General features: G+C 49.8%; 1 protein-coding gene across 1 annotated transcript in view; it reads right to left on the reverse strand.

Annotated features, from left to right (window-relative positions):
• IFT140 (intraflagellar transport 140) overlaps positions 1–26,471 on the reverse strand; it is an 88,986-nt gene that overhangs the window by 59,139 nt on the left and 3,376 nt on the right. Inside the window, exons 2-15 of the mRNA XM_029049227.2 lie at positions 24,533–24,756; positions 23,857–24,078; positions 21,223–21,344; positions 19,855–19,997; positions 17,503–17,678; positions 16,340–16,431; positions 13,097–13,203; positions 9,807–9,955; positions 8,257–8,460; positions 8,001–8,073; positions 6,011–6,102; positions 4,838–4,965; positions 3,563–3,680; positions 1,015–1,145 (exon numbers count right to left, since the gene is read on the reverse strand). Coding sequence (XP_028905060.1) covers positions 1,015–1,145; positions 3,563–3,680; positions 4,838–4,965; positions 6,011–6,102; positions 8,001–8,073; positions 8,257–8,460; positions 9,807–9,955; positions 13,097–13,203; positions 16,340–16,431; positions 17,503–17,678; positions 19,855–19,997; positions 21,223–21,344; positions 23,857–24,078; positions 24,533–24,679 — 1,904 coding nt within the window. The 5' untranslated portion in view covers positions 24,680–24,756. The remainder of the gene's footprint in view (positions 1–1,014; positions 1,146–3,562; positions 3,681–4,837; positions 4,966–6,010; positions 6,103–8,000; positions 8,074–8,256; positions 8,461–9,806; positions 9,956–13,096; positions 13,204–16,339; positions 16,432–17,502; positions 17,679–19,854; positions 19,998–21,222; positions 21,345–23,856; positions 24,079–24,532; positions 24,757–26,471) is intronic.

Raw genomic sequence — 26,471 nt, forward strand, 5'->3', positions numbered from 1 at the left:
CCTCCAGTGACTGCCCAGTCACCTCTGCATCACACAGAAACTCCTCACCATCGGCTTTAAAGCAGTCCATCACCTTGCCCTCTCCTACCTTACCTCACTGCTCTCCTACTACCACCCGGCCCGCACACTTCGCTCCTCTAATGCCAACCTACTCACTGTACCTCCATCTCATCTATCTCGTCGCCGACCTCTTGGCCACGTCCTGCCTCTGGCCTGGAATGCCCTCCCTCTTCATATCCAACTCTCTCTCCCACTAAGCTTTACCGAAGGGAGATCTTCTCCAAGCGGTCTTCCCCGACTAAGCCCTCATTGCCTTTTCTCCCCATCCTTTCTGCGTTGCCCTGAGGCGCTCCTTCTATTCATCGTCTCCCCTCAGTCCCACAGCACTTAGGTACATATTCATAATTTACTTATATCAATGTCTGCCTCCCACTCCAAACCGTAAGCTTGATGTGAGCAGGGAATGTACTTGTGATACTGTTATAGCGTACTCTCTCCAGCATTTAGTACAGTACTCTGCACACAGTAAGTGCTCCATAAATATGACTGATTGATTCTTCATTGACAGATTGATTCTTCCCTCCCTGTCTACCATCTTCAAGTGTTCGCTCTCCAGTGGCTTCTTCCCCACTACTTTCAAACAGGCCCCACTACTTTCAAACAGGCCCACTACTTTCAAACAGGTCCTAAAAGAACCTTTCCTTGACTGCTCGGTTCCCTCCAGTTATCGCCCCATCTCCTTCCTGCCGTCCCTCTCCAAACTCCTCGAGCGAGGTGTCTACGTCCACTGCCGCCACTTCCTCTCCTCCGGTTCTCTCCTTGACCCCCTGCGACTGCCCCACAGCTACCCCTGACTTGGACCTGCAACTGTCCCACATCAGGGCCCACAGCTGCCCCGCATCTGAGCCCACAAGTGTCCCACACCTGGATCCACAACTGCCCCACGCCTGGGCCCACAACTGCCCCCCAGACAGGGGCAGTGTGAGTTACTGGGCCCGGGCCAGGGTCCCTTACTTCTTATTCTCCTGCCCGGGCAAGGAGAAGTTATCGCCTGCATTCGTTTGGCCAGTCTTGAAATCAAAGAGAAGGACGGTATCCATTTCCACGTCGTAGAAGCCGATCTTGGAGTCGAGACTGTTGTCGGGCTAAGGGAAGGGAAGACAGGAAACGTCACGACGCAATGTATTTACTCAATAACTCTTTTTTTTTTAAATGGTATTTCTAAATGTTTACTATGTGCCAGGCACTTTACTAAGGGCTGGGGTAGATAGAAGTTAACCAGGTTGGACATAGTCCATATCCCACATGGGGCTCACAGTCTTAATCCCCATTTTACAGATAAAGGAACTCAGGCAGGGAGAAGTGAAGTGACTTGCCCAAGGTCACACGACGGACAAGTGGTGGAGCCAGGATTAGAACTCAGATCCTTCTGACTTCCAGGCCTGAGCTGTATCAACTAGGCCACGTTGTTTCTCATTGCACTAAGATCTGCCCCAGGGCTCTGGGGATGGAGGGTTGGAAGAAATATTTCCTGGGGTCTGATCATCCCCCACAAAAAACAACAGCTTCCATATTGCTCCCTCAGGCTCAGGCACCACTTGGAATTTCTAGGGAGCCAAATCAATCAACAGCATTTCCTGAGTGTCTACTGTGAGCTCTGTATTAAGCGCTTGGGAGACTACAACAGAACAAGGAGACCTGACCCTGCTCTCAAGGTACTTGAGTACTTCCATCTCCCCCGCTAGCACTTATGTCCATATCCATAATTCATTTTAATATCTGTCTCCCCCTCTAGTCTGTAAGCTCCTTGTGGGCAGGAAATTTAATCTACCTTCTCTGTTGTACTATACTCTTCTGAGTGCTTAGTACAGTGCTCTGCATGCAGTAAGCACCCAATAAATACCAGCGAATGATTGATTCACCTCTAAATTATTGTTAATACCCTTGATAAATTATTATTTCTTTACTCTGAATTCTAATCTCAGTTCTGGACAAATCCCTAAGCCTCTCTGGGTCTTGAACCATTTTGATCCCTCTCTCACATTCTTGCTCTATTTCTCCATCCCTACACTGTTCCTTGGGGACTTTACAAATGTTCCTGATGGCCCTTCTGCTGCCCACTTTCTATCACTTTACTGTAAGCCCGTCAAACGGCAGGGACTGTCTCTATCTGTTGCCGACTTGTTCATCCCAAGCGCTTAGTACAGTGCTCTGCACATAGTAAGCGCTCAATAAATACTATTGAATCACTCCTCAACTTCACTGACTTCCTGCTCCACCCCAGCTCCCTCACTCACTCACTTGGACACACACTCTATCTCATCATTTCTAGCCACTGCACAATCTCTTCCCTCACCACTATATCTCTCTATCCAACAAGAAACACCTTACTTGCCTTCTTTCCCACACGCCTCAGCCCAGCAAATCTGTGCTGTTCCCCCACAGAGATCTCCGATCTCTGACCCCATTCAATTTTCTCAACTCACCATGTCCCAGTCAGCCTCCGTACCCAAACTACCTTCCCTCGATGACCAAAGTGACTCTCAACGCCACCCTCTTTAATGAACTCAACTCGCTCGTTCCCCTATCTCTTCGACTATATCTTGTATCAATAACCCACAGCCCTGGATCACCTCCGCAGCCCGCTTCCTTTGCTCTCGTGCATAAGCCGCTCGGCGTTCCCGGCACTTTGCAGTGATGGGAAAGTCAGGGGAAGGGCAGGGTTTGGGTGGAAAGATAAGGAGTTCTATTTTTGACATGTTAAGTTTGAGGCAACGGCAGGACATCCAAGTAGAGATGTCTTGAAGGCAGGAGGAAATGCGAGACTGCAGAGGGGGAGAGAGATCAGGGCTGGAGATGGAGATTTGGGAATCATCTGCAGAGAGGTGGTAGTTGAAGCCACCTGAGCGAATGAGATCTGATAATAATAATAATACTTGTGGTATTTGTTAAGTGCTTACTATGTGCAAGGCCCTGTAATAATAATAATAATAATAATGATAATAATAATAATAATAGTATTTGTTAAGTGCTATGTTCTAAGCACTGTTCTAAGCACTGTTCTAAGCACTGGGGTAGATACAAGGTAATCAGATTGTCCCACATGGGGTTCACAGTCTTCATCCCCATTTTCCAGATGAGGTAACTGAGGCACAGAGAAGTTAAGTGACTTGCCCAAGGTCATACAGCAGACAAGCGGGAAAGCCGGGATTAGGAGAGAGCCGGGATTAGGATGACCAACCTCTGACTCCCAGGCCCGTGCTTTTTCCACTAAGGCACCGCTGCTTCTTCTATTTTGCTTCTGTTCTTCTGCTTCGGTACAAGCGAATCCCACTTGGAGCTCACAGTCTCCACCCCCATCTTACAGATGAGGTCACTGTGGCCCAGAGAAGTGAAGTGACTTGCCCACGGTCACAGAGAAGATGAGTGGTGGAGGTGGGATTAGAACCCACGACCTTCTGACTCCCAGGCCTGGGCTCTAGCCACAACACCACTGCCTGTTTGGCTCTACCCGACCGTAACCCTCTTGGGCCAATTGGTTGCCTTTGACCAAGGGCCTCACCTTGCTAATCAGGACGCTGATTTTATTTCCGTTGGCATTACACTTGATGGAGGCGATGGTTCCCATGTCGGGAACTAACTCCGCCAGGCTCTTGCAGTTGCAGTGGACTTTGGCCTCCCTGCAGGGACAAACCAAAAGGAGTCACTCAAGGACTGTGAGTCTGGAGGACTCGGGTTCTGATCCCCATTCCGTCACTGGGGGACCTGGGCCGATCACGTCACTTCTCCGGTCCTCAGTTCCCTCATCCGTAAAACCAGGAGCCCCATGTGGGGCATGGACTGTGTCCAACCTCATTAGTTTCTATCTACCCCAGCACTTAGTACAGTGCCTGGCAAATAGTAAGCGCTTAACAGAGACCATTAAAAAAAGGACTATACGCTGCTTGTGGGCAGGGGACATGCCCACCAACTCTCTTATAGGGTAAAAATGAGAATACTCTTGGTACTTATTAAGCACTTATTTCCTCTTCTCCCTCTTCCTTCTGCATCGCCTACGTGCCAAGTGCTGTCCTAAGAGCTGGGGTAGATACAAGATCATCAGTTTGGACACAGTCGCTGTCCCATGCGGGGCTCACGGTCTAAGTAGGAGGGCGTGCGACCTAATCCCCATTTTCTAGATGAGGAAACTGAGGCCCTGAGAAGTGAAGCGACTGGCCCAAGGTCACACGGCAGATAAGTGGCAAAGGTGGCATTCAAACGAAGGTCCTCTGACTCCCAGGCCTGGGCTGTTACCACTAGGCCATGCCGCTTCACATTTTGTCCTCTCCTAAGTGCTTAGTCCAGGGCTCTGCACACAGTAAGCACTCGATAAATATCAATGATTGGTGGACTGACCGATTGACTGATTGATGCCATATCTGTGGGTTAGAGGCAGCCGACAGGGGTTGGGGGGAGGGAGCCCAACCCCGCTTTGAACTCCAGATAGACAATGCCTCTCCCCCGCTTCGAAGCCTATTGAAGGCCCACCTCCTCCAAGAGGCCTTCCCCGATTAAGCCCTCCTTTCCTCTTCCCCCATGCACCTCTGCGTCACCCTGACTTGCTCCCTTGGTTCATCCCTTCCCTTCCCAGGCCCACAGCTCTTTTGTCCATATCTGTAACATATTTATTTCTATTCACATCTATCTCCCCTTCTAGACTGTAAGGTCATTGTTGGCAGGGAATGTGTCTGTTTTAGTTTACTCCCCCAAGCGCTCAGCCCAGTGCTCCGCACGCAGTAAGCACTCAATAAATATGGTGCTAACCTCACGCGCTCCATTTCCGAGTCCCCAATCTCACCTGCGAGACAGATCGAAGACTTTGAAGTGAGCTGTGTCTGTGCCTACGGCCAGGAAATTGCCACACACGTCCAGCAGGCAGGGGTTCCCCTCCGTCTCTGAGAACATCAGCAGCTGCTTGACGGTCCCCTGGGGGGAAGAGACGACAGCGCCAGCTCTCCTGAGCGCTCGGTCGGCGCTCCACAGGTGCCCGCGATTGACAGACGCAAAGATGGCCTTCCCAGGTGCCAGAGACCCCGTGATGGTGCCGCGCTGGATGACCTCAAGGTCTTTTCTCTTTTCAAGAGAAAGCCTGGTTGTGAGCTCTCTGTGAGCTTGTTGTGGGCAGGCGATGTGTCTATTGTTCTACTCTACTCTCCCAAGCTCTTAGAACAGTGCTCTGCACACAGTAAGTGCTAAATAAGTATGATTGAATTGAACTGAATTGAAGAAGCAGGGCTGCATCTGGAGAGGCAGGCTATGTTTAGGACACTTTATCTAGCCACTCCCAATACTGCAAGTCGCTCCTCTAATGCCAACCTACTCACTGTACCTCAATCTCTCCTACCTCATCCTCCCTCTGGCCTGGAACTCCCTCCCCTTTCACATCCGACAGACCACCACTCTCCCCACCTTCAAAGCCCTCCTAAAAAGCCCATCTCCTCCAAGAGGCCTTCCCTGACTAAGCCCTCACTTCCTCTTCTCCCACTCCCTTCTGCATCACGTAACCATTTGGATCTAACCCTTAGAAGTACTTGCTAGTCACTCCACCCTCAGCCCCTCAGCGCTTATATCCATATCCATAGGTGATAGTGACGTCCGGCTCGGGCTCTAGATTGTAAATTCCTTGGGGGCAGGGAACGTGTCAACAAAGTCAGCTCTACTGTGTTCTCCCAAGTTCTTACTATAGTGCTCTGCATCCAGTAAGTGCTCAATAGATACCGCGGATTGAACACTTTATCCCTATACAGGGCCCCTGGGCTGCTAGCCCATCCCTGATTGAGGAAGTCTGCTCCTCTTGGCTTCTCTGAGTCTCTGGTCCTCGTGGAGAGCCTTCTTCTCCCTCCCCGAGGTCCTCCCAGTCTCATGGGCCCCGTCAGGAAGAAGGCAACGTGGAGGACAGAGATGGGGAGTGAGAGAGCTGTCCCTCCAGCTCCAAGGCACCTTGCCCGGCCCCGCCTCGAAGGGGTTTTACCTGCCAGGTGCGGACTTGAACCCGGTTCGGCTCCACGGTGTAAACGTTTTCCTCATGCATTGCCAACACTGGAGACTCGCAGGGGAAGGCACCTAGGAAGACGCATTCATTCCTTCCTTCATTCATTCAGTCGTATTTATTGAGCGCTTACTGTGTGCAAAGCACTCTACTAAACACTTGGGAGAGTACGCTCCAACAATAAATAGCAAGCAGCGGGACCTAGTGAGAAGCAGAATGGCCTAGTGGAAAGAGCATGGGCCTGGGAATCAGAAGGACCTAGGCTCTAATCCTTGGACCTTGGACGAGTCACTTCACTTCTCTGGGCCTCAGTCATCTCACCTGTAAAATCGGGATTAAGACTGTGTCCTCTATGTGGGACAGGGGCCGTGGATTACCTGGCCTCTACCCCGTCACTTAGAACAGTGCCGGGCACATAGTAAGCATTTAACAAATATTAAAAAAAAAAAAAAGATACGGGTGTGGTTAACTGCTCCAGTACCTCTGACCGCAGCAGCCAGTTTGACGGTGTGGTTGGGATCTCTGGCACCGGGGCCTACCAGGCAGAGATACAGTGCTTTGCACACAGTAAGCGCTCAATAAATACACCTGAATTTAATTATTACTACTAATAATAATGGTACTTGTTTAGCGCTTACTATGTGCCAAGCACTGTTCTAAACGCTAAGGGAGATACAAATGATTCACGTTGGACACGGTCTCCATCCCGCCTGGGGCTCACGGTCTCAACCCCGATTTTACAGATGAGGTCACTGTGGCCCAGCGAGGTGAAGTGACTTGCCCAAGGTCATCCAGCAGACAAGCGGAGGATCCGGGAATAGAACCCATGACCACGGGTTTAGAGAAGCAGCGTGGCTCAGTGGAAAGAGCACGGGCTTTGGAATCAGAGGTCATGGGTTCGAATCCCCGCTCGGCAACTTGTCAGCTGTGTGACTTTGGGCAAGTCACTTAACTTCTTGGTGCCTCAGTTACCTCATCTGTAAAATGGGGATTAAGATTGTGAGCCCCACGTGGGACAACCTGATTCCCCTGTGTCTACCCCAGCGCTTAGAACAGTGCTCGGCACATAGTAAGCGCTTAACAAATACCAACATTATTATTATTATTATTATTCACATGACTTCCATGCTCTATCTACTACTCCAAGCTACTCCTCTCACCCGGCTTCCTTCTGCCTTCTCCCAAGGGCCCAAGCCGGGAAGCCTCCCTCCTGCTGGTTTGACTCCAAGACCTGTGACCTTGGGCAAGTGACCAACCCTCTCTGGGCTTCAGTTTCCTCATCTGTACAATGGGAGAAGACATCTCTCTGCCTACCACTCAGATTCTGAATCCCTTCTGGGCCACAACCTGTGTCTGTTCGGATTAGGGTGTGTCTACCTCAGACCAAGTCCTGCGGTCCCTCGTTGGGGAACGTGTCTACCAACTCTGTTGTGTTGCGCTCTCCCAGGCGCTTAGCGCAGTGTGCTGGCACACAGTAGGTGCTCAATAAATGCCACTGATTGATTGATTGATTGACGTGAGGACACAGAAGCCAGTAGCACAACTGGGACTAGAACTCAGGTCTCCCGACGCCGTGCTGTGTGTCCTCTCTACTAGGCGGCACTGCCTCCCATGTCCTCTACACCGTAAGCTTGTGGTCGGCAGGGAACACGTCTACTACCTCTCTTGTACTGGACTCTCCCAAGCGCTTAATACAGTGCTCTGCACACAGTAAGCGCTCAATAAATACGATTGATTGATGGAATCCCCATTTTGCAGATGAAGGACCTGGGGCACAGAGAAGTGAACTGACTTGCCCAGAGTCACGGAGCAGGTACACGGTGAAGCCAAGATTAGAACCCAGGTCCCCCGCACACAGGAAAAGCTCAATAAATACCACTGATGATGATAACTAGGCAAACACACCCAGTTGTCCTAGGACAGGAGGGTGGGGTCCTTGCACCGTGGCCGGCGTCTGGAAAGACGCTCCTACCTGCGTTTCTCAAGATGGCACCGGAGGGCTCGAAGATGGAGACCTGCTTCCCGTTCCAGACGGCCACGGCATCCTAAGCAGGACAGAAGAATACCGTAAAGCCAGGAGGCACGTTCCCTGCCCATGACGAGCTGTCCTCTCCCAAGCGCTCGGCACACCGTGAGTCCTCGATAGGTACCGCTGGTGGATGAGGGCCAGCCCCTCAGTTTCCCGCCCCGGAGCCGGCCCAGCCCAACACGGATGAGGAGACTGCTACCTTGGTGGCAAAAGTGCCGCTGATGTGCATGTCCGTCCGCAGGTTGTATGTGACCCCGGAGAAGAGGAAGGTGACGTTGAGGAGGCTGGGGGACACCTGGACCACCGCTACCTGCTGGTGGAAGTGGGACGACGTAGCCTGCTCGCTGAGGATGACCACGGAGCTCAGGTTGTTCGCGGCCAGCAGGTTCTTCCGGGAGCCCCACTGCCGGCAACAACCGAAAAGTCAGTCAATCCATCCATGATCAATCGCTGGCACTTAGTCATTCCTTCGTTCGTTCTTTCGACCTATTTATCGAGCGCTTCCCAGGTACCGACCACCGTAATAAAGCACTTTTGAACGCTTACTGTGTTCTGAGTGCTAGTGGCGTGGCTTAGGGGCTAGAGAACGGGGTTGGGATTCAGAAGGACCCGGGTTCTAATCCCGACTCTGCCACTTATCTGCTGCTTTGTGACCCTGGGCAAGTCCCTTCACTTCTCTGGGCCTCAGTTCCCTCATCTGTAATACGGGGTTTAAGACTGTGGGCCCATGTGGAAAAGGGACCGTGTCCAACCTGACTGCCTCCTATCTATTGCTTGACACCCAACAGGCACTTAACAAGTACCATAATTATCATATTAAATATAATATCAAATGTAATTGTCTTGTCTTACGCTGTCGTGTCATCTCTGACACATAGATGCTGTTATAATCTATTAAATAAAATAATTATTATAATTATTATTAATAATATAGTAAGTGCTTCACGAATACCATCGTTATTATTATTATTGGTGGAATTAGTGGAAAGAGCACAGGCCTGAGAGACAGAGGGCCTGGGTTCTAATTCTGACTCTGGCACATTATCTCAGGCCTGTCACTTCTCTGTGCCTCACTTTCCTCATCCGCAAAATGGGGATTTATTTCCCGTTCTTCCTCCTACTTAGAATGTGAGCATCATCTGGGACCTAATTACCTTGTACCTACCCCAATAATCAGCATAGTGTCTGGCACATAGTAAGTGCTACCCAAATCCCACAATTATTATTATTTTTGTTGTATTTTTTAAGTGTCCATTGAGTGAAATAATAAAAATAATTGTGGTAATCATTAAGCACTCACTGTGTGCCACACTGTACTAAATGCTAGGGTAGATACAATTTTATTAGGTTGGACACCGTTCCTGTCCCGCTTGGGGGGCTCACAGTTTAAGTAGGAAGGAGAACAGGGATTGAATCCCCATTTGGCGCTAAGGGACTTGACGAAGGTCGCCAAACAAGCAATTGGCAGAGCCAGGATTAGAACCCAGGTCTTCTGACTCCCAGGCCTGCCCTCTTTCCCCTAGGCCCTGCTGCTGCCCAAGGGCACGGGAATGCATTGTACAAAGGTGCTTGGGAATCTACAAAGTGTCATGAACCCCACCCACAGAGCTGACGTTATGATGGAATATAGTTCATCGGTGAGACAAAATTGGTGTGATAATAATAATGTGGGTACTGAGTGTACACTGGACTAAGTGCTGGGTTACACACCAGATCGTTGGGTTGGACACAGTTCCTTCAGGGTCTTACCTTTATCTGAGTTATATTCCCCTCGAGCTCGGTAGGGGTTTGAAGAGACCACCGATCTTTGCCTTCCAAGGCTTGGGTGCTCTGATCGACCAATGCCACTTTTTTCCACATAGCCACTCGCCCTCTGTTGGTGCCAGCTGCCAGAAGACCTGTGCAAGAAACCGCTCCAGCTGGTAATTTCGGTGGGTTCTTTCTTCATGGTATTTGTTAAGCACTTACTATGTGCCAGGCATTCGAAAAAACACTGGGGTGGACACCGGCTAATCGGGTTGGATGCCATCCCTGTCCCACGTGGGGCTCGCGGTCTCGACCCCCATTTCACAGAGGAGGCAACCGGGGAGCCGCGAAGTGAAGTGGTTTGCCCCGGGTCACCCGGCAGACACCGGTGGAGTCGGGATTAGAACCCAGGTCATTCTGATTCCCAGGCCCAGGCTCGAGCCACTAGGCTACACTATTACTCAATCCTCATATTTGAGGGCTTCTTCCACTCATCCGTAAACTATTATGGGCCCGTCTTTCTCATTGGATGGTGAGTTCATTCATTCATGTGCTCAATGAATCGTATTTACTGAGCGCTTCCTGGGTGCAGAGTGCTGTAATTACTGCTTGGGAGAGGACAATACATTGAAGGGAAGGATCACGTGCCCTACCTCCAAATGCTTAGTTCGGGGCTCTGATTAAACGATGGACTCCCCCTTCGATTTTAATCTCCTTGAGGGCAAGACTCTGCTTCCCACCCTTACCAAGGTCTCCCGAACATTTAGTTCAGTGTTCTGCACCCTTGATAGAGACTACTGCTGATGGTAAATGTAGGAAGGAGTGTAGCCTTGTGGAAAGATCCTGGGCCTTACAGTCAAAGGACCTGGTTTCTAATCCCAGCTCGGCCCCTTCCCCGTGTGGAAGAGGGAGCAAGCCATTTAAATCCTCATCTGTAAACTCTGTCTGTTTACTGCTCTACTGTCCTCTCCCAAGCACACAGTGCAGTGCTCTGCACACAGTAAGCGCTCAATAAATACGACTGGCTGATGATGCACTTTGGCTTTCCGTCCTCGGCTTACCTGAGCACTTGTCCCTCCTGTCTGGAAGCTATTTTGTGTCTGCCTCCCCACCTAGAGCATACCCTCCTTGTGGGCGGAGCTCATTTCTTCCTCGATCTGTATTCTCCCACAGGTTTAGTACAGTGCTCTGTGCCCACGAGTGGCCCTCAATAAATACTCCCGACCGATGGGTTGATTGACTGACTTCAAGAACAGGGAAACTGCTCACTCCATCAGGGCCCCTCCCAGATGGAAGGCTGTTTGGCATCCTCGTTCAATCGTATTTATTGAGCGCTTACTGTGGGCAAAGCACTGAATGAAGCGCTTGGAAGAGTACATGTGATGCCAATCACTCACCATCCTCAGAAGACTGGCTTTGAGAGTGATGGAACCCAACCAGAAACACGCAGGCCTCGTTTGGGGCCATTAATAATAATGATAATAATAATTGTGTTTTTTGTTAAGTGCTTACTATGTGCCAGGTACTATATTAAGCATTGGACTGAACACAAGTCCAACTGGGATGGACACAGTCTCTGACCCGGATGAGGCCCACAATCTTAATCCCCATTTTGCAGATGACGGAACTGAGGCACAGAGAAGTAAAGTGAGTTGCCCGAGGCCTCACTTCATCTATTGATTCATTCATTCAATCGTATTTACTGAGCACTTACTGTGTGCAGAGCACTGTACTACATGCTTGGGAGAGGAAAGTACAATAAACACAGAGCCAGGATTGGAGAAGCAGCGTGGTTTAGCGGAAAGAGTCTGGGCTTGGGAGTCAGAGGTCGAGGGTTCTAATCCCAGCTCTGCCGCTTGTCAGCTGTGTGACCTTGGGCAAGTGTTTACTTCTCTGGGCCTCCGTTACCTCATCTGTAAAATGGGGATTAAGACTCTGAGCTCCACATGGGACAACCTGATGGCCTTGTATCTACCCCAGGGCCTAGAAGAGGGCTTGGCAGATAGTAAGCACTTAACAAATACCATTATTACTATTATTATTATTAGACTCCCAGGCCCCTGCTCTAAACACTTGGTCATGCTAGCCACTGAGGGCTCAGGGCTAGCAGGCTAAGGCCCCTACCCCCCAACAACCCAAAGTTTACCCTTCCCTGAGACGGGCCTGCATTCCCCTTTCTTCACCAGAATCCCCCTGCCTCCATGCACACATTTCCCTCCTCGGCACCACCCCTTCCTCTGGCTCTGGAAACAATTCCATTATGGTCAAGTGGATCAGTGAGTCATCCCGACCCCGACATCGGAGGAAGCCAGGCCATTTCAGTGTGTGTGCTGAGACTGGGAAAAACTGAAGATCCTGGATCCCATAGGGCCGGAAATCAAAATGGCCCAAAAGAGTTCCCCAATAGTAGTGGGGACTTCCAGGGAGGGCCCGCAGGAAGGGTTCGCTCACAGCGTCTTCCGCTTTCAAGAAAAAGCAACTCCCTAGTGGCTTTGGTCTTGTCTTATGCCGTCGAGTCATCTTCGATCCACAGCAACCCCATGGACGCATCTCTCGCAGAACGCCCCGTCTGCATTCGTTCTGGTAGAGTTTACTCGGTAAAAATATGGAAGTGGTTTACTATCGCTTCTTTCCGTGCGGTCAACTCGACTCTCCACCCTCGACTCTCTCCCGTGCCGCTGCTGCCCGGCACAGGGGAGTTTTAACTTGGAGCCGATTGCCTGCCACTCACTAGCCACTGCCCGAGCTAGGAACGGAACGAGTAGTGAGCCCATTGGTGGGTAGGGATTGTCTCTATCTGTTGCCGAATTGTACTTTCCAAGCGCTCAGTACAGTGCTCTGCACACAGTAAGCGCTCAATAAATACGATTGAATGAATGAATGAACAAAGAGGCCACTGCTCGACTCTCCCTCCTGTAGTGGAGACCGGTCGAGGAGTGGAAACTCTCCAGTGGAGACCCTGAAAGGGGAGCTGGTTTTAGTTATTATCAATAGAAATAAATTACAGATACATACGCTACAGATGTAATAAATAAATTAGAGGTAGTGTCCCGTGGGCCAGACGTAATTCAAATGTTCCACTGGTCCAGAAAGGGGCCTGAAGTGCGTTCATGTTACAACAGGGACGGGCAGAGCATGACCTGGTTGATCGCCGTCCTTATTTCCCAGACTTTATTGAGTGTCCGACCCGGGCCCGGCAACCCAGGAAGAGCCCCCGACTTTCTAGGACCATCCAAATCCCGTCGCCCTGCCCAGAGAGGATGGACACACAGGTTTCCGCGGGAAAGACTCACCTTTGGCCCCACAGTAGGAGACGCAGTTGATGCCCTCTCCTGCCTCGAAGCCAAGCTTCTCGTCCGGAGACAGCACGTAATTCTCGCCACGCTCCAAATCCCAGAATCTGAGGGCAGTGCAAACAGACGACTCTTAAAGAACCCAACGGCTCTCGGGGACCTGAGCTGTAATTTTAGTTATTATCAATAGAAATAAATTACAGAAACATAAGCTACAGATGTAATAAATAAATTAGAGGTAGTGTCCGCAGGCGTGTTTGGTTCACAGACGTAATTCAAATGTTCCACTGGTCCAGAAAGGGGCCTGAAGTGCATTCACGTTAGCGTTCACGTAGTTGTAATTTACTGATTATATGTCATTTATTTACTGGATCCTTATTCATTATATCTATAATTCATTTATTATAACAGTCATTTATTGTATCTATCATCTATTTATTATATCTGTGATTTATGTATATCTTTAATATGCTTCTTACACCTCCAATTTATCATTTCTGAAATTTATTATCTCTGTAACCCATCTATTGTGTCTTTTATTTATTACACCTGCAATTTATTTATCATATCTGTAATTTACTATGTCTGAAATTTATTTATATCTTTACTGTATGTACTATAGCTGCAATTTATCATTTCTGAAATTTATTATCACTATAATTTACTACTCTATCTTTATTACATCTGTAATTGATTTATATCTGTAATTTATTTATATCTGATTTCTGTATTAGAGCTGCAATGTATCATTCTGAAATTGATTATAGCAGTAATTTATTGTTCTATCTTTATTACATCTGTAATTGATTTATCATATCTGTAATTTATTTATATCTTTAATTTCTGTATTAGAGCTGCAATGTATCATTCTGAAATTGATTATAGCAGTAATTTATTGTTCTATCTTTATTACATCTGTAATTGATTTATCATATCTGTAATTTATGTATATCTAATTTCTGTATTAGAGCTGCAATTTATCATTTCTGAAATTATAGCTGTAATTTACTACTCTATCTTTATTACATCTGTAATTGATTGGTCATATTTGTGATTTATTTATATCTAATTTCTGTATTAGAGCTGCAATTGATTGTTTCTGAAATTTATTATAGCTGTAATTTATATCTTTATTGCACCTGTAATTTATCACCTGTAATTTATTTATATCTTTAATTTTTGTGTTATAGCTGCAATTTATCATTTCTCAAATTTATTATATCTCTAATGTATTATTATATCTTTATTACAGCTGTAATTTATTTATATCTGTAACTTATTTATAGCTTTAATGTATGTATTATAGCTGCAATTTATCATTTCTGAAATTTATTATCTCTGTAATTTATTATATCTTTATTACATTTGTAATTTATTTATCATATATGTAATTTATTATACCTGCAATTTACTTATTGTATCTTTAATTTAGTTATTTTATCTATAATTTCTATCTGTAATTTATTTATCTCTCCAATTTATTTGCATCTGTAATTTATTTATCATATCTAGAATTGATCATTTCTGTAATTTATTACATCTGTAATTTATTCACTTCATCTTTAAATTTCATCTGTTATTTTATCTGTGATTTATTATATCTATAGTTTATAAACCTGTAATATATTTCTTTCTTTCTTTATTAGTCCACCTCTAGTCTGTAAACTCGATGTGGGGAAGAAATATGTCTGCTTAGTGTTACATCGTACTCTACCAAGTGCTTAGTTAGAATGCTTTGCATGGGGTAAGCTCTCAATTGATACGACTGACTGACTAACACTAGCTTTCTTCATTTTTGTCCTGGGAAAATAGCAGAGGATGCTTATTTATTATGATGATTACAGGGAGAATAAGGATAGTGGTATTCGTTAAGGGCTCTGTGTCAAGGACTGTACTAAGCGCTGGGGTAGATAAAAGATAATCAGGCCCTTTATGGGACTCACAGTCTAAGTAGGAGGGAGAACAGGCATTGAATCCCCATTTTGCCGATGAGGGTGACTTGCCCAAGGTCACATGCACATTAGACAAGTGGCAGAGCCGGGATTAGAAGCCAGGTCTTCTGACTTGCAGGCCCGGGCTCTTTCCATTAGGCCTGGTGCCTCTCTATAATTATAACAATAAAAATAATAGGATAATTTTAACACTACTGATAACAGCGATTATGGCATTAAGTGTTTCTAAGGGACACGTCTCTGACCCGCATGGCGGTTGCAAGCTAAGTGGGAGGGAGAGTAGGGATCGCCTGGCCATTTCACAGAAGAGGAAACTGAGGCCTGGAGTGACGGTGACCTGCCCAAGGTGACCCGGAAGGCCTGGGGCAGGGCTGGCTCCAGAACCCAGTCTCCTGACTTCTGGATCCAAACTGGTTCCACTAGACCACAGCGTGGGATGGCCCCCACCCTGACAATTCATCGGCACCCTGTTTCTAAGAAAGAAAATGGATGGGTGGCTCCTGGTCCACACAGGGCAGGTCAATCTTACCACAGGACAGCCCCGACCCTGATCGTTCCCTGACAAGCACGGCCTAATGGAAAGAGCCCGGGCCAGGGAGTCGGAGCCCATGGGTTCACATCCCGGCTCTGCCACGTGTCTGCCGTGTGACCTCGGGCAAGTCACTTCCCTTCTCAGGGCCTCAGTTACCTCATCTGTAAAGTGGCGATCAAGATTGTGAGCTTCACGAGGGACACAGACTGGGTCCATTCTGATTACCTTGTATTTACTCCAGTGCTTAGAGTAGTGGTTGGCACACAGTCAGCGCTTACAAATACCACAGTTATCATTAGTACTATTTTCCCCCTTATAAAAAAGAAGAGTGAAGGGGAGCTCCGGATTAGACTGTGAGCCCGTCATTGGACAGGAATTGTCTTCTATCTGTTGCCGAACTGTACATTCCAAGCGCTTAGTTCAGTGCTCTGCACATAGTAAGCGCTCAATAAATACTATTGAATGAATGAATCGGCACAGGGAAGGCCAGTTTTCTGGGGAATTGTCCCAACTCTGACCGATTGTTGGCGATCCACTGATGAGAAGATGGAGGGGGGCTCCGGACCTGCACACGGACAGTCAGTCTTGCCACAAAATGCTCCCCATCCTGACCCTGCACTGACGTCCCATTTATAAGAAAGAAGATCGAGGGGAGGTCTCGATCCAGTGCTTAGAACAGTGCTTGGCATAGAGTAAGCGCTTAACGAATACCATCATCATTATTAGTAGTATTACCCTCACAGGGATGGTCAGACTTACCTCAGGACAGTTTCCCCTATGGCGGTGACCAGGAGGCTGCCTTCGATCAGGGTGATGTCAGCCGAGTGCCCGGTTTTTCCGCTCAACTTCACCTAGAAACACGGGATGAACGAAACATCCGTCGGTTGGAGGGGTTCGGTGAGGAGGTGAGGCTCTGCCCCGAGGGTTTGGGAGAGCACCCTCGTTGTGGGACTCATCCCCACCCTTGCCCTCGAAGAGCGTACACTCTGAGGCGGGGAGGACAGACGGACAAAAATTCTTTACAGAAGGTAGAAGCAGGAGGCAGAGTCGTTTGGGTTTTTCTCACTGTATTTGTTAATCACTTTGTATCCCCCCCAGCACTTAGAACAGTGCTTTGCACATAGTAAGCGCTTAACAAATGCCATCATTATTATTTTTACTAAGCCAATCTAAGTGCTGGGGTAGATACAGTAGCAAGGCCTAGTGGAGATAGCCCGGGCCTGGGAGTCAGAATAATAATAATAATAATGATGGCATTTGATAAACGCTTCCTATTTGCCAAGCACTGTTCTAAGTACTGGGGGGTTATTACAAGGTTATCAGGTTGTCCCACGTGGGGCTCAGAGTCTTAATCCCCAATTTACAGATGAGGTCACTGAGGCCCAGAGAAGTTAAGTGACTTGCCCCAAGTCACACAGCTGACAAACGGCGGAGCCAGGATGAGAACCCACGACCTCTGACTCCCAAGCCCGGGCTCTTTCCGCTAAGCCATGCTGCTTCTCTGACCTCCCCCAGAAGGTCATGGGTTCTAATCCAGGCTCCACCACTTGCCTGCTGTGTGTCCTTGGGCAAGTGACTTTACTTCCCTGGGCCTCAGTGACCTTGTCTGTAAAATGGGGATGAAGACTGTGAGCCCCACGGGGGACAAACTCATTACTCTGTATTTACCCCAGCACATAGAACAGTGCTTGGCACATAGTAAGCGCTTAACAAATACCATCATTATTAGTAGTAGTAGTAAATAGCACTGATGGATCGAGTTAACCCTCGGTTCAAAGAGGGGCCAATCGAGCCCCCTCCTGGTGCTTTTGAGGGCTTGAGGTAGCACGGGGAAGGGCCCGGACTGGATGAGCAGAGGAGGCCAGGCGAGCTACGGAGTCGCCCATCCTGGCCGCACCCCAACCCCTCTCCCCTCGGCCCACCTTTAAGGTCTCCACAGCTTCGCCCTCCAGGGACACGGTGTAGAGCGACAGGAGCAGGTTCTCGGTGACGACCACCAGGACCTCCCTCTTCTCGATGTACAGCAACATCTGGAGGGTGCTGTCCGCCGAAAGGGCCCGGCTCGTCTTGCCCTTCTCGTCCACGAAATGCACCGTCCCTGCGGGACACAAACGGCCGCCCTTCTCAGGTCTCGTCTGGCTGGTCGGTCCATTCGTCGGAACTCGGGTATCCCTTAAGGGCTTACGATCTGCCAGTCACTGTACTCAGCGCTGGGGTGGATACGGGCAAATCGGGCTGGACACGGTCCCTGACGGACATGGGGCTCACCCACTTAATCCCCACTTTAGAGATGAGGGAACTGAGGCCCAGAGAAGTGGAGTGACTTGCCCAAGGTCACGCAGCAGACACGAGGTGGAGCTGGGATTAGAACCTGGGTCCTTCTGACTCCCAGGCCCAGGCTCTAGCCACTTGGCCAACCTGCTTCTAATGCTGCTTCATCTGCAAAATGGGGATTGAGCCTGTGAGCCCCTCGTGGGATGGTGACCGTGTCCAAACCGATTTGCTTGTACCGACCCCAGCGCTTAGTACAGTGCCTGGAACATAGTAAGTGCTTAACAAATACCATAATAGCAATAACAATCATACATTATTCTTATCATCATTATTAGGACACTGTGGAAACTGGAGGTTGCTGGTCCACTAGCGGGAGCGGCATGGCAAAGTGATAGGGCGCCGGTCTGGAAGCTGGAGGATCCGGGTTCGAATCCCGCCCGTCCCGCTGGTATGCCGAGTGACCGTGGACGAGTCACTTCACTTCCCTCTACCTCAGTTCCTCCGTCTGTCAAACAGGGGGAATGATCCCTGCCTTGGTTTCTCCTCCCTCGTCGGGGTGTTGTGAGGGTTGGAAATGAACTAATTAATGTGAGAGCGCTTTGGCAATAAAAGCACTATAAGGAACCCAATCCCTGCGCTCAGAACAGTACCTGGCACATAGTGAGCGCTTAACAAATACCGATATCATTATGAGTACTACTTCCAAATGGCCGCCAGAGGGAGCTCAAAAGCTGCAGAAGAGGGTTCGTTTCCAAAGGACCAAAAACCACCAAATTTCTGCCAAACACAATAATCTCTCTCACCACTTAGACTGTACGCTCCTTGTGGGCAGGAAGCCTGGCTTCACTGCCCTATCCCACGTGCCATACCACAGTGTCCTACCCAACAGGGTAGCTACTCCAGAAGCACAGAAAAATAGCTACTCCAGAAACTCCAAGATTGATCGCCGGATTGACCATTTGAGCTAGGGGAATGTGTCTGTTCCTTCTTCGCATTTTCCCGAGGTCTGAGCTCTGTGAGGACGGCGCCTGGAGAGTCTCCAGTCCTCGGCTCTGGGAGGGGGAGTCGAGCCGAGACCTACCCGTTTGTTCCTAGCTTGCCCGGTGGCTAGAGAGCGGCCGGCCATCCGCTACAAGTCAAACTCACGTGTGCCGGGCGGCGGCGGCACGGGAGAGAGTCGAGGGCAGAGACTCGAGTTTATCTGCGTGGAAGGAGGCACTTCCAGATCTTTCCCAAGAGAACTCTATGGATCCACTGCCGGAACGATGGCAGATGGAAGTGGGACGTTCTGGGAGAGATGTGTCGGAGGGAGATGGGTTGGAGGCGACTCGACGGCATAAGACAAAAGAGGCCTGAGTGCAATGTAGTGCGCTCAATAAGCACTCAGTATGTATCAATATATGACTGTATCCACCCCAGCGCTTAGCAAAGTGCCTGGCACAAAGTAAGCGCTTAATGGAGAAAATTATTGGCATTATTATTGATTGACTGTCCAATGGAGAAAATTATTGGCATTATTATTGATTGACTGTCCAATCCTCCTCCTTACCTTCTACTGCTCCTACTGCCTCTGTTGTTCGAGACCGAGAGATCACTGTGGGCAGGGACCGTGCCTATCAACTCTGTTGTACGGTACTCTCCCAAGCGCTCAGCACAGGGTTCTACACGTCGTAGGCACTCAATGCATAACATTGATTAGGTGGTTGCCTAGGAGAAGCATGGACTAAGTGGCAAGAGCCTGGGCCTGGGAGTCAGAGGACGTGGGTTCTAATCCCGGTTCCACCCTTTGTCTGCTGTGTGACCTTGGGCATGGCACTTCACCTCCTCGGTGACTCAGTTCCCTCATCTGTAAAATGGGGATTAAGACTGCGAGCCTCGCGTGGGACAGGGGCTGTGTCCAACCTGATTTACTCGTATCTACTGTAGTGCAGCGCCTGGCACATAATAAGCGTGCGACATGTACCGTCAAAAAAAAAAAAAAAGAGGACTTTGTTTCTTACCGTCCACCAAGCCGATGAAGAACGAGAGTCCATCTTGGGGTCCCAGTCTGAGGAGACGGCCCATGCCACCTTTCTTCCAGTTAAACATGTCCAGGGCTCGCTCGTCACCGCTCACAGCCGCCTTTGCCAGCTGGACCAGGTCCCTGTGGCCGAATGAGATGTGTGTGATTTGGGAAATACCGACCGTCGGTGACAGAGATGTCTCAGGGCTTCGATTACTATCGGTGGAAAAGATTGGACGGGCGGGGGCCAGCAGTTTGCCCTAGTTGGGAGAGCCGGGTTCTGGTCCCGGCTCAGCCCCGGCCCTCTGTGCGGCCTTGCGTGAGTCGCTTAACCTCTCTGGACCTCCATTCAGTCATCTGTGAAATGGGAATAATAATTGTGGTATTTGCTAAGTGCTTTCTATGTGCCAAGCACTGCTCTAAGCGCTGGAGTAGATAGAAGGCAACTGTGTTGGACACAGTCCCTATTCCCCAAGGGGTTCACAATCTTAATGCCCGTTTTCGAGATGAGGTCCCGGAGGCTCAGAGAAGTGAAGTGACTTGCCTGAGGTCATGCAGCAGACGTGTGGTGGAGCCGGGATTAGAACCCAAGACCTCTCACTCCCAGACCCATGCTCTTTCCACTAGGCCATGCTCCTAACTGCTCTCCCTCCCCTTCTTGGACCGTGAGCCCAAGTGGACTCTGCCCAGTCTAATTTATCTTGTCTCCACCCCCAGGCTTAGGACAGCGGATGCATTTCAGAATTATCAGAATTCTTGTTAGCCACCTATTATGTGGTGATCTCTTCATTCATTCATTTAATTGTATGTATGGAGCGCTTATGTTGTGCAAAGCACTGTATTAAGCACTTGGCAGAGTACAATATAATACTAAAAGAACACATTCCCTGCCCACAGTGACCTGCGCTCCCGCCCAGGAGGAAATGGGGAATCGCCAAGTCTCCGCCCCCGTGCTCGTAGGTGAGTGGTGAATATGGTGTTTTTATTATATACTATAATAATATTATACACTAATAATATAGAATACTATAATAGTAAGAGTGTTTGTTAAGCACTTACTAGGTGCCAGGTATTGTACTAAGCACTGGAGTAGATCTGAGCAAATCGGGTTGAACACAGTCCCCGTCCCATGTGGGGCTCACGGTCTCAATCCCCATTTTCCCGATGAGAGACCTGAGGCCCAGAGAAGTGAAGCAAATTGCCCCCAGCAGGTAAGTGACGGAGCTGGGATTAGAACCCATGACCGTCTGACTCCCGGGCTGGGGCTATTTCCATTAGGCTGTGCTGTTTCCCATGATGTTCTGGCCAGGGGCGGGGGGGTGGCGGGCCCGGGGCGGGGTGGGGGGCACATTCTGCGGGAACTCACTCGCCCGGCGGCGGGAGACGAAAGACGCAATGAGTCAGCTGCTTGCCAAGTTCCTGCTTCAACAGAGGGGTGCCTTGCACCCGGCCCCTTTGATCCAACCTCCATAGAACCAGGACCCCAAGCTGGGGGAGAAGAAGAAAAAAATCAGATAGAGACGCCCTAGGGGGATCATGGCCTCCAGATGGAGGCGATGATTCAGGCGCTTAGTACGGTGCTCGGCACACGGTAAGTGCTCAATCAGTATGACGGACGATGATGTGGGTGATGTGACAACCGGAGGCAGTGGAGAGGTACTAATAATTATAGTGATAGTGATTATGGTATTTGTTAAGTGCTTACTATGTGCGAGGCACCCTACTGAGCGCTGTGGTGGTTACAAGCAAATCGGATTGGATGCATTGCCTGTCCCACGTGGGGCTCACGTGCTCAATCCCCATTTTGCTGATGAGGGAACTGAGGCCCAGAGAATAACAATACTTGTGGTATTTGTTAAGCGCTTACTATGTGCCAGGCACTGGTATCAAGCAAATGGGGTTGGACGCAGTCCCTGTCCCACATGGGGCTCACGGTCTCCATCCCCATTTTCCAGAGGAGGGAACTGAGGCCCAGAGAAGTGAAGTGATTTGCCCAAGGTCACACAGCAGACAAGTGGCAGAGCCGGGATTAGAACCCATGACCTTCTGATTCCCAGGGCCGGGCTCTAGCCACTAGGCCATGCCGCTTCTCAGAGATACTTCTGAGGAATGGCCGAGGCTGTGAGGGGGTACCCAAGTTCTGTTTTAGGACTGACAGGAGACCTCACTTTGGAGAGTTCCCCCACTTCTCCCCTTCTAGACTGGAAGCTCATTGTGGGTGGGAAACATGTCCACCAATCCTGTGGGACTGGACTCTCCTAAGCGCTTAAGCCTGTAGGGGGACAGAGAGCGGGGAGGGAGGCATGGTCTTCTCTCCCTGCTCCACCTGGGGAAGGAACCTGGGTCAAATAATGACGACAATGTAGAGCCACAGCTGTGATGCCTAAAGCAGATAAAAGGCAGTCGTTCTGACTCCTCACGTAGCAAACGTTCAGAAAGGAGGGAAGTATAGGAGAGAAAGCAGCAGGAAAAGCAGGAGCAAGCAAGGAGGGAGAAGCCAAAGGAGGAGAGAAGCATGCAGGCAGCAGCATGTGGAAGCAGAGAGGAAGCACCATGGGGGTTTAAATCCTGGTTCTGCCATTTATCAGCTGTGAGGCTTTGGGCAAACTACTTAACTTCTCTGGCCCTCAGTTTCCTCATCTTTAAAGTGGGGATTAAGACTGTGAGCCTCACATGGGAGAATCTCATTACCTTGTATTCACCCCAGAGCTTTGGTACACAGTAAATGCTTTAGAAATACCATCATTATTATTTGGGGGAAGCAGTGTGTGGAGGAGGTGTGCGGAGTCAGCGGCCCATGTTGCCAGGAACTTCTCCCAACTTTCTGCCGTGGGATCGATGGGGAGGACAGAAAGGGGTCCCTTGACCAGTGGACTGGTAATGTACCCTTGGCGGAGTGAGTGATTGTGGATGTGTGTGTTGCTCCCTTGCACGTTGCTAAAACTAAGTTAAAAAAAACTTTTCTAAAGTAACCTTGGTGGTGTCATCTGACCCTCTTAGGTGTCACCGAGGCTCTCCGGGTCCAGGAAAGTCCTGGTAGGTAGGATTTGGGGACTCCTGACAGGAGTTAGTAGACACGTTCCCTGCCCTCAAGGAGCTCCCAGTCCAGAGCTTCATACGTATCCTGTTGGCTTGGCACTTCCTGGAAAATCTGCTCATTCGTGCATTCGTTCAATCATATTTATTGAGGGCTTCCTGTGTGGAGACCCCAATGCTAAGCGCTCGGGAGAGCTCAATACAACAATAAGCCAATACATTCCCTGCCCACACGAGCTCATGATACTATGGGAATCGGCAAAGTGGATGGATCGCGGGCCGGGGACTCAGAAGGTCATGGGTTCTAATCCCGGCTCTGCCACTTGCCTGCTGGGTGGCCTTGGGCAAGTTATTTCTCTGTGCCTCCACTTCCCTTGTCTGTAAAATGGGGAGTAAGCCTGTGAGCCCCATGCAGGACAAGGACTGTGTCCAACCCAATTGCTTTTATTACCACCCCCAGCACTTAACAATAATAATAATAATGACAATAATAATGTTGGCATTTGTTAGGCCCTTACTATGTGCAGAGCACTGTTCTAAGCTCTAGGGTAGATACAGGGTAATCAGGTTTCCCAAGTGAGGCTCACAGTTAATCCCCATTTTACAGATGAGGTAACTGAGGCACAGTGAAGTGACTTGCTCACAGTCACACAGCTGACAAGTGGCAGAGCTGGAATTTGAACCCATGACCTCCGACTACCAAGCCCGGGCTCTTTCCACTGAGCCACGCATACCATGCCTGGTACCTAGTAAGGGCTTAATCGATATCCTGATTATTTATTATTATCCCCCAATTGAGGGTAAGCTTCCTACGGACAGGAAGTGGGTCGCTTCTGGGTGTTGGCCTTTCCCAAACACTTAGAACAGTATGTTTCTTCCTGGGAGTGCTCAATAAATACCCATGCTCCTCCTCCTCCTCCTCCAGTGTAGGCAGCACCCCCGGAGCCCGACACTATCTACCCACCCGGTCACCCGAAACAAGGCAGCTGCCGCTGGGGCTCCACTCCAGGACGGTGAGGTGGGCGGCGTGGGCGGGCGGGGCCGCGTGCTCCTCCTTGTCCTGCTTGTTGAGCACCACCAGCTCCCCGCTCTCCCAGCCCACGGCCAGGATGGGCCGAGTCGGGTGCCAGCTCAGGCGAGTCGCGCGGAAGGGCCTCTCCGTGTGCGTGTCCGGTAGGTGCTCCCCCTGCGTGGGTAAGGGACGGGGCAGGGGGTGGGAAGAAGAAAACACAGACCCGAGGCCGGGCCATCCTGAGTCCCGCTGGATATCTTGGGCTTCGCAAGGCCTTAGGTCGGTCGCTCAGTCAGTGGAGTGCTTAGTACAGTATCCGGCACATAGTAAGTGCTTAACAAATACCAAAATTATTATTGTTATTGAGCCCTTATTGTGCAAAGCACTGGACTAAACATTTGGGAGTGGATAGTACAATACTAAACACATTCCCTGCCCAGGACAATCTTACAGTCCAGAGGGGGACAACTAGGGGTGGGGCAATAAGCTCAATCGGCCTTACTATGAATAATAACGATTGGAATTGATGATTACCATTATTATTAATAATAAATAATATCTGTCAAGCACTTACTACGTATCAGGCTCTGAGAGGGGAACGGGCTGCAAGAGGGGAAGGACGTCTCACCTGCTCAGAGTAGAGATCCACGCTGCCCCCGGAAGCGGTGGTGACGGAGGCCACGGCCAGCAGCGGCTGCAGCGAGTGCCAGGTCAGCTGGGAGGGGGATCCCGCCCAGGCGGGGGGCTGGATCCGGTGGTCGAAGTAGAGGGCCATGGCGGGACTCGCCTCGGGGCCGGCTTCGGAGCTGCAGAGGCGATCGGGGCCGCTGCGGGCCGGGCTCGGGCTGGACCCTGGGCAGAGGGACAGTTGGTCAGTCAATCCTATTTTATTAAGTGCTTACTGTGTGCAGAGCACTGTACTAAGTACTTGGGAGAGTACAATAGAACAAAAAACAGACACATTCCCTGCTCACTACGAGCTTACAGTCTAGTAGGGGAGACAGACATTAACAGAAATAAATTACAGGTAAGTACATAAGTACTTATAAGTACTGAGGTGGTAGTTCAAGCCATGGGAGCAAATGAATTCTCCAAGGGAGTGGGTGTAGTTGGAGAATTAGAAGGGGGTCCAGAAATAAACCGAGGGACCCCCATAGTTAAGGGGTGGGAGGCAGAGGAGGAGACGGTGAAAGAGACCGAGAATGAGAGGCCAGAGGAGAACCAGGAGAGGCCGGTGTCAGTGAAATGAAAGTTGGATAATGTTTCCCGGCGAAGGGGGCTGTCCACAGTGTTGAAGGCAGCAGGGAGGTTGAGGGGAATTAGAATGGAGAGGGGGCCATTGGATTTGGCAAGAAGGAGATCAGTTGGGACCTTTGAGGGGGTGGTAACTGTGGAGTGAAGGGGACAGAAGCCAGATCGGAGGGGGTCAGGGAGAGAATTGGAGGAGAGGAACTTGAGACAGCGGGTGTGGACAAACTTGCTCAAGGGGTTTGGAGAAGGATGGTAGGAGGGAGACAGGGCAATAACTGGAGAAAGCTGTGGGGTTTTTTTAGGGTATGGGAGACATGAAAGCAATGGGGAAGAAGCCATAGGAGACCAAAACAGTTGACGAGGGTAGTTAGGGAGTGAAGATGGGAGGGGGAAAGTGTGTTAAGGTGTGAAGGAATAGGGTTGGATGTGCAGGTGGAAGGGTTGGATTTGAATAGAAGGCAGGAGATTGCCTCTTGAGATCCTGCTGGGAAAGATGGAAGTGTCCAAGGAAGGGCAGGAGGAGGGAGAGACCGGGGAGGGGCAGGAGAGATTTGAGGGAGTTCACGCCTGATAGTGTTAACTTTAATAAAGTAGGTGGCCAGGTCACTGGGGGCAAAGGATGGAGGAGGCGGGGGGCAGGCGGTTTGAGGAGGGAGTTAAATGTCTGGAACAATTGGTGAGGGTGATGGGCAAGGGGGTCAATAAGGGTGGAGAGAGAATTTCGTCGGGCAGAGGAGAGGGCAGAATTAAAGCAGGCAAGGATAAGTCTGAAGTGGACAAAGTCGGCCTGATGTCTAGGTTCCCCCCAACAGCGCTCTGTGGCTTGTGCACAAGAGTGAAGGAGGTGGGCTGCGGAGGTGATCCAGGGCTGAGGATTAGTAGGATGAGATTGACGAAGGGATAGGGGAGCGAGTGAGTTAAATTCAACGGACAGGAGGGTGTTGAGTATCTATTTGGTCTTCAAGGGAGGGTAGTTTGGGTATGGAGGCAAAACGGGGCACGATGAGTTGAGAAAATAGGGGTCAAAAGACCGGAGGTCTCTAGGGGGGAAGAGCAGAGATTTGCAGGGACGAGGTGTGTGGGAGAGAAGGCAGGTGAGGAGGTTGGGGTCAGATAGACGGATTTCGGAGTTGGTGAGGGTAGAGTTGCAGTGGCCAGAGAGGATGAGATCGAGTGTGTGTCCAAGTGGGGGAGGTGGGGTGGTGCAAGAGGTCAGTGGAGTTGAGGAGCTATAGGACGGGGCTGAAAAAACTCAAAATGGTGGCTTTAGGGAGCTCTCTGAAACCCATCCCGTCCCAGTCCTAGACCCTCCTAAA

The sequence above is a fragment of the Ornithorhynchus anatinus genome, chromosome 21 (assembly GCF_004115215.2).
Source record: "Ornithorhynchus anatinus isolate Pmale09 chromosome 21, mOrnAna1.pri.v4, whole genome shotgun sequence".
NCBI lineage: Eukaryota > Metazoa > Chordata > Mammalia > Monotremata > Ornithorhynchidae > Ornithorhynchus > Ornithorhynchus anatinus.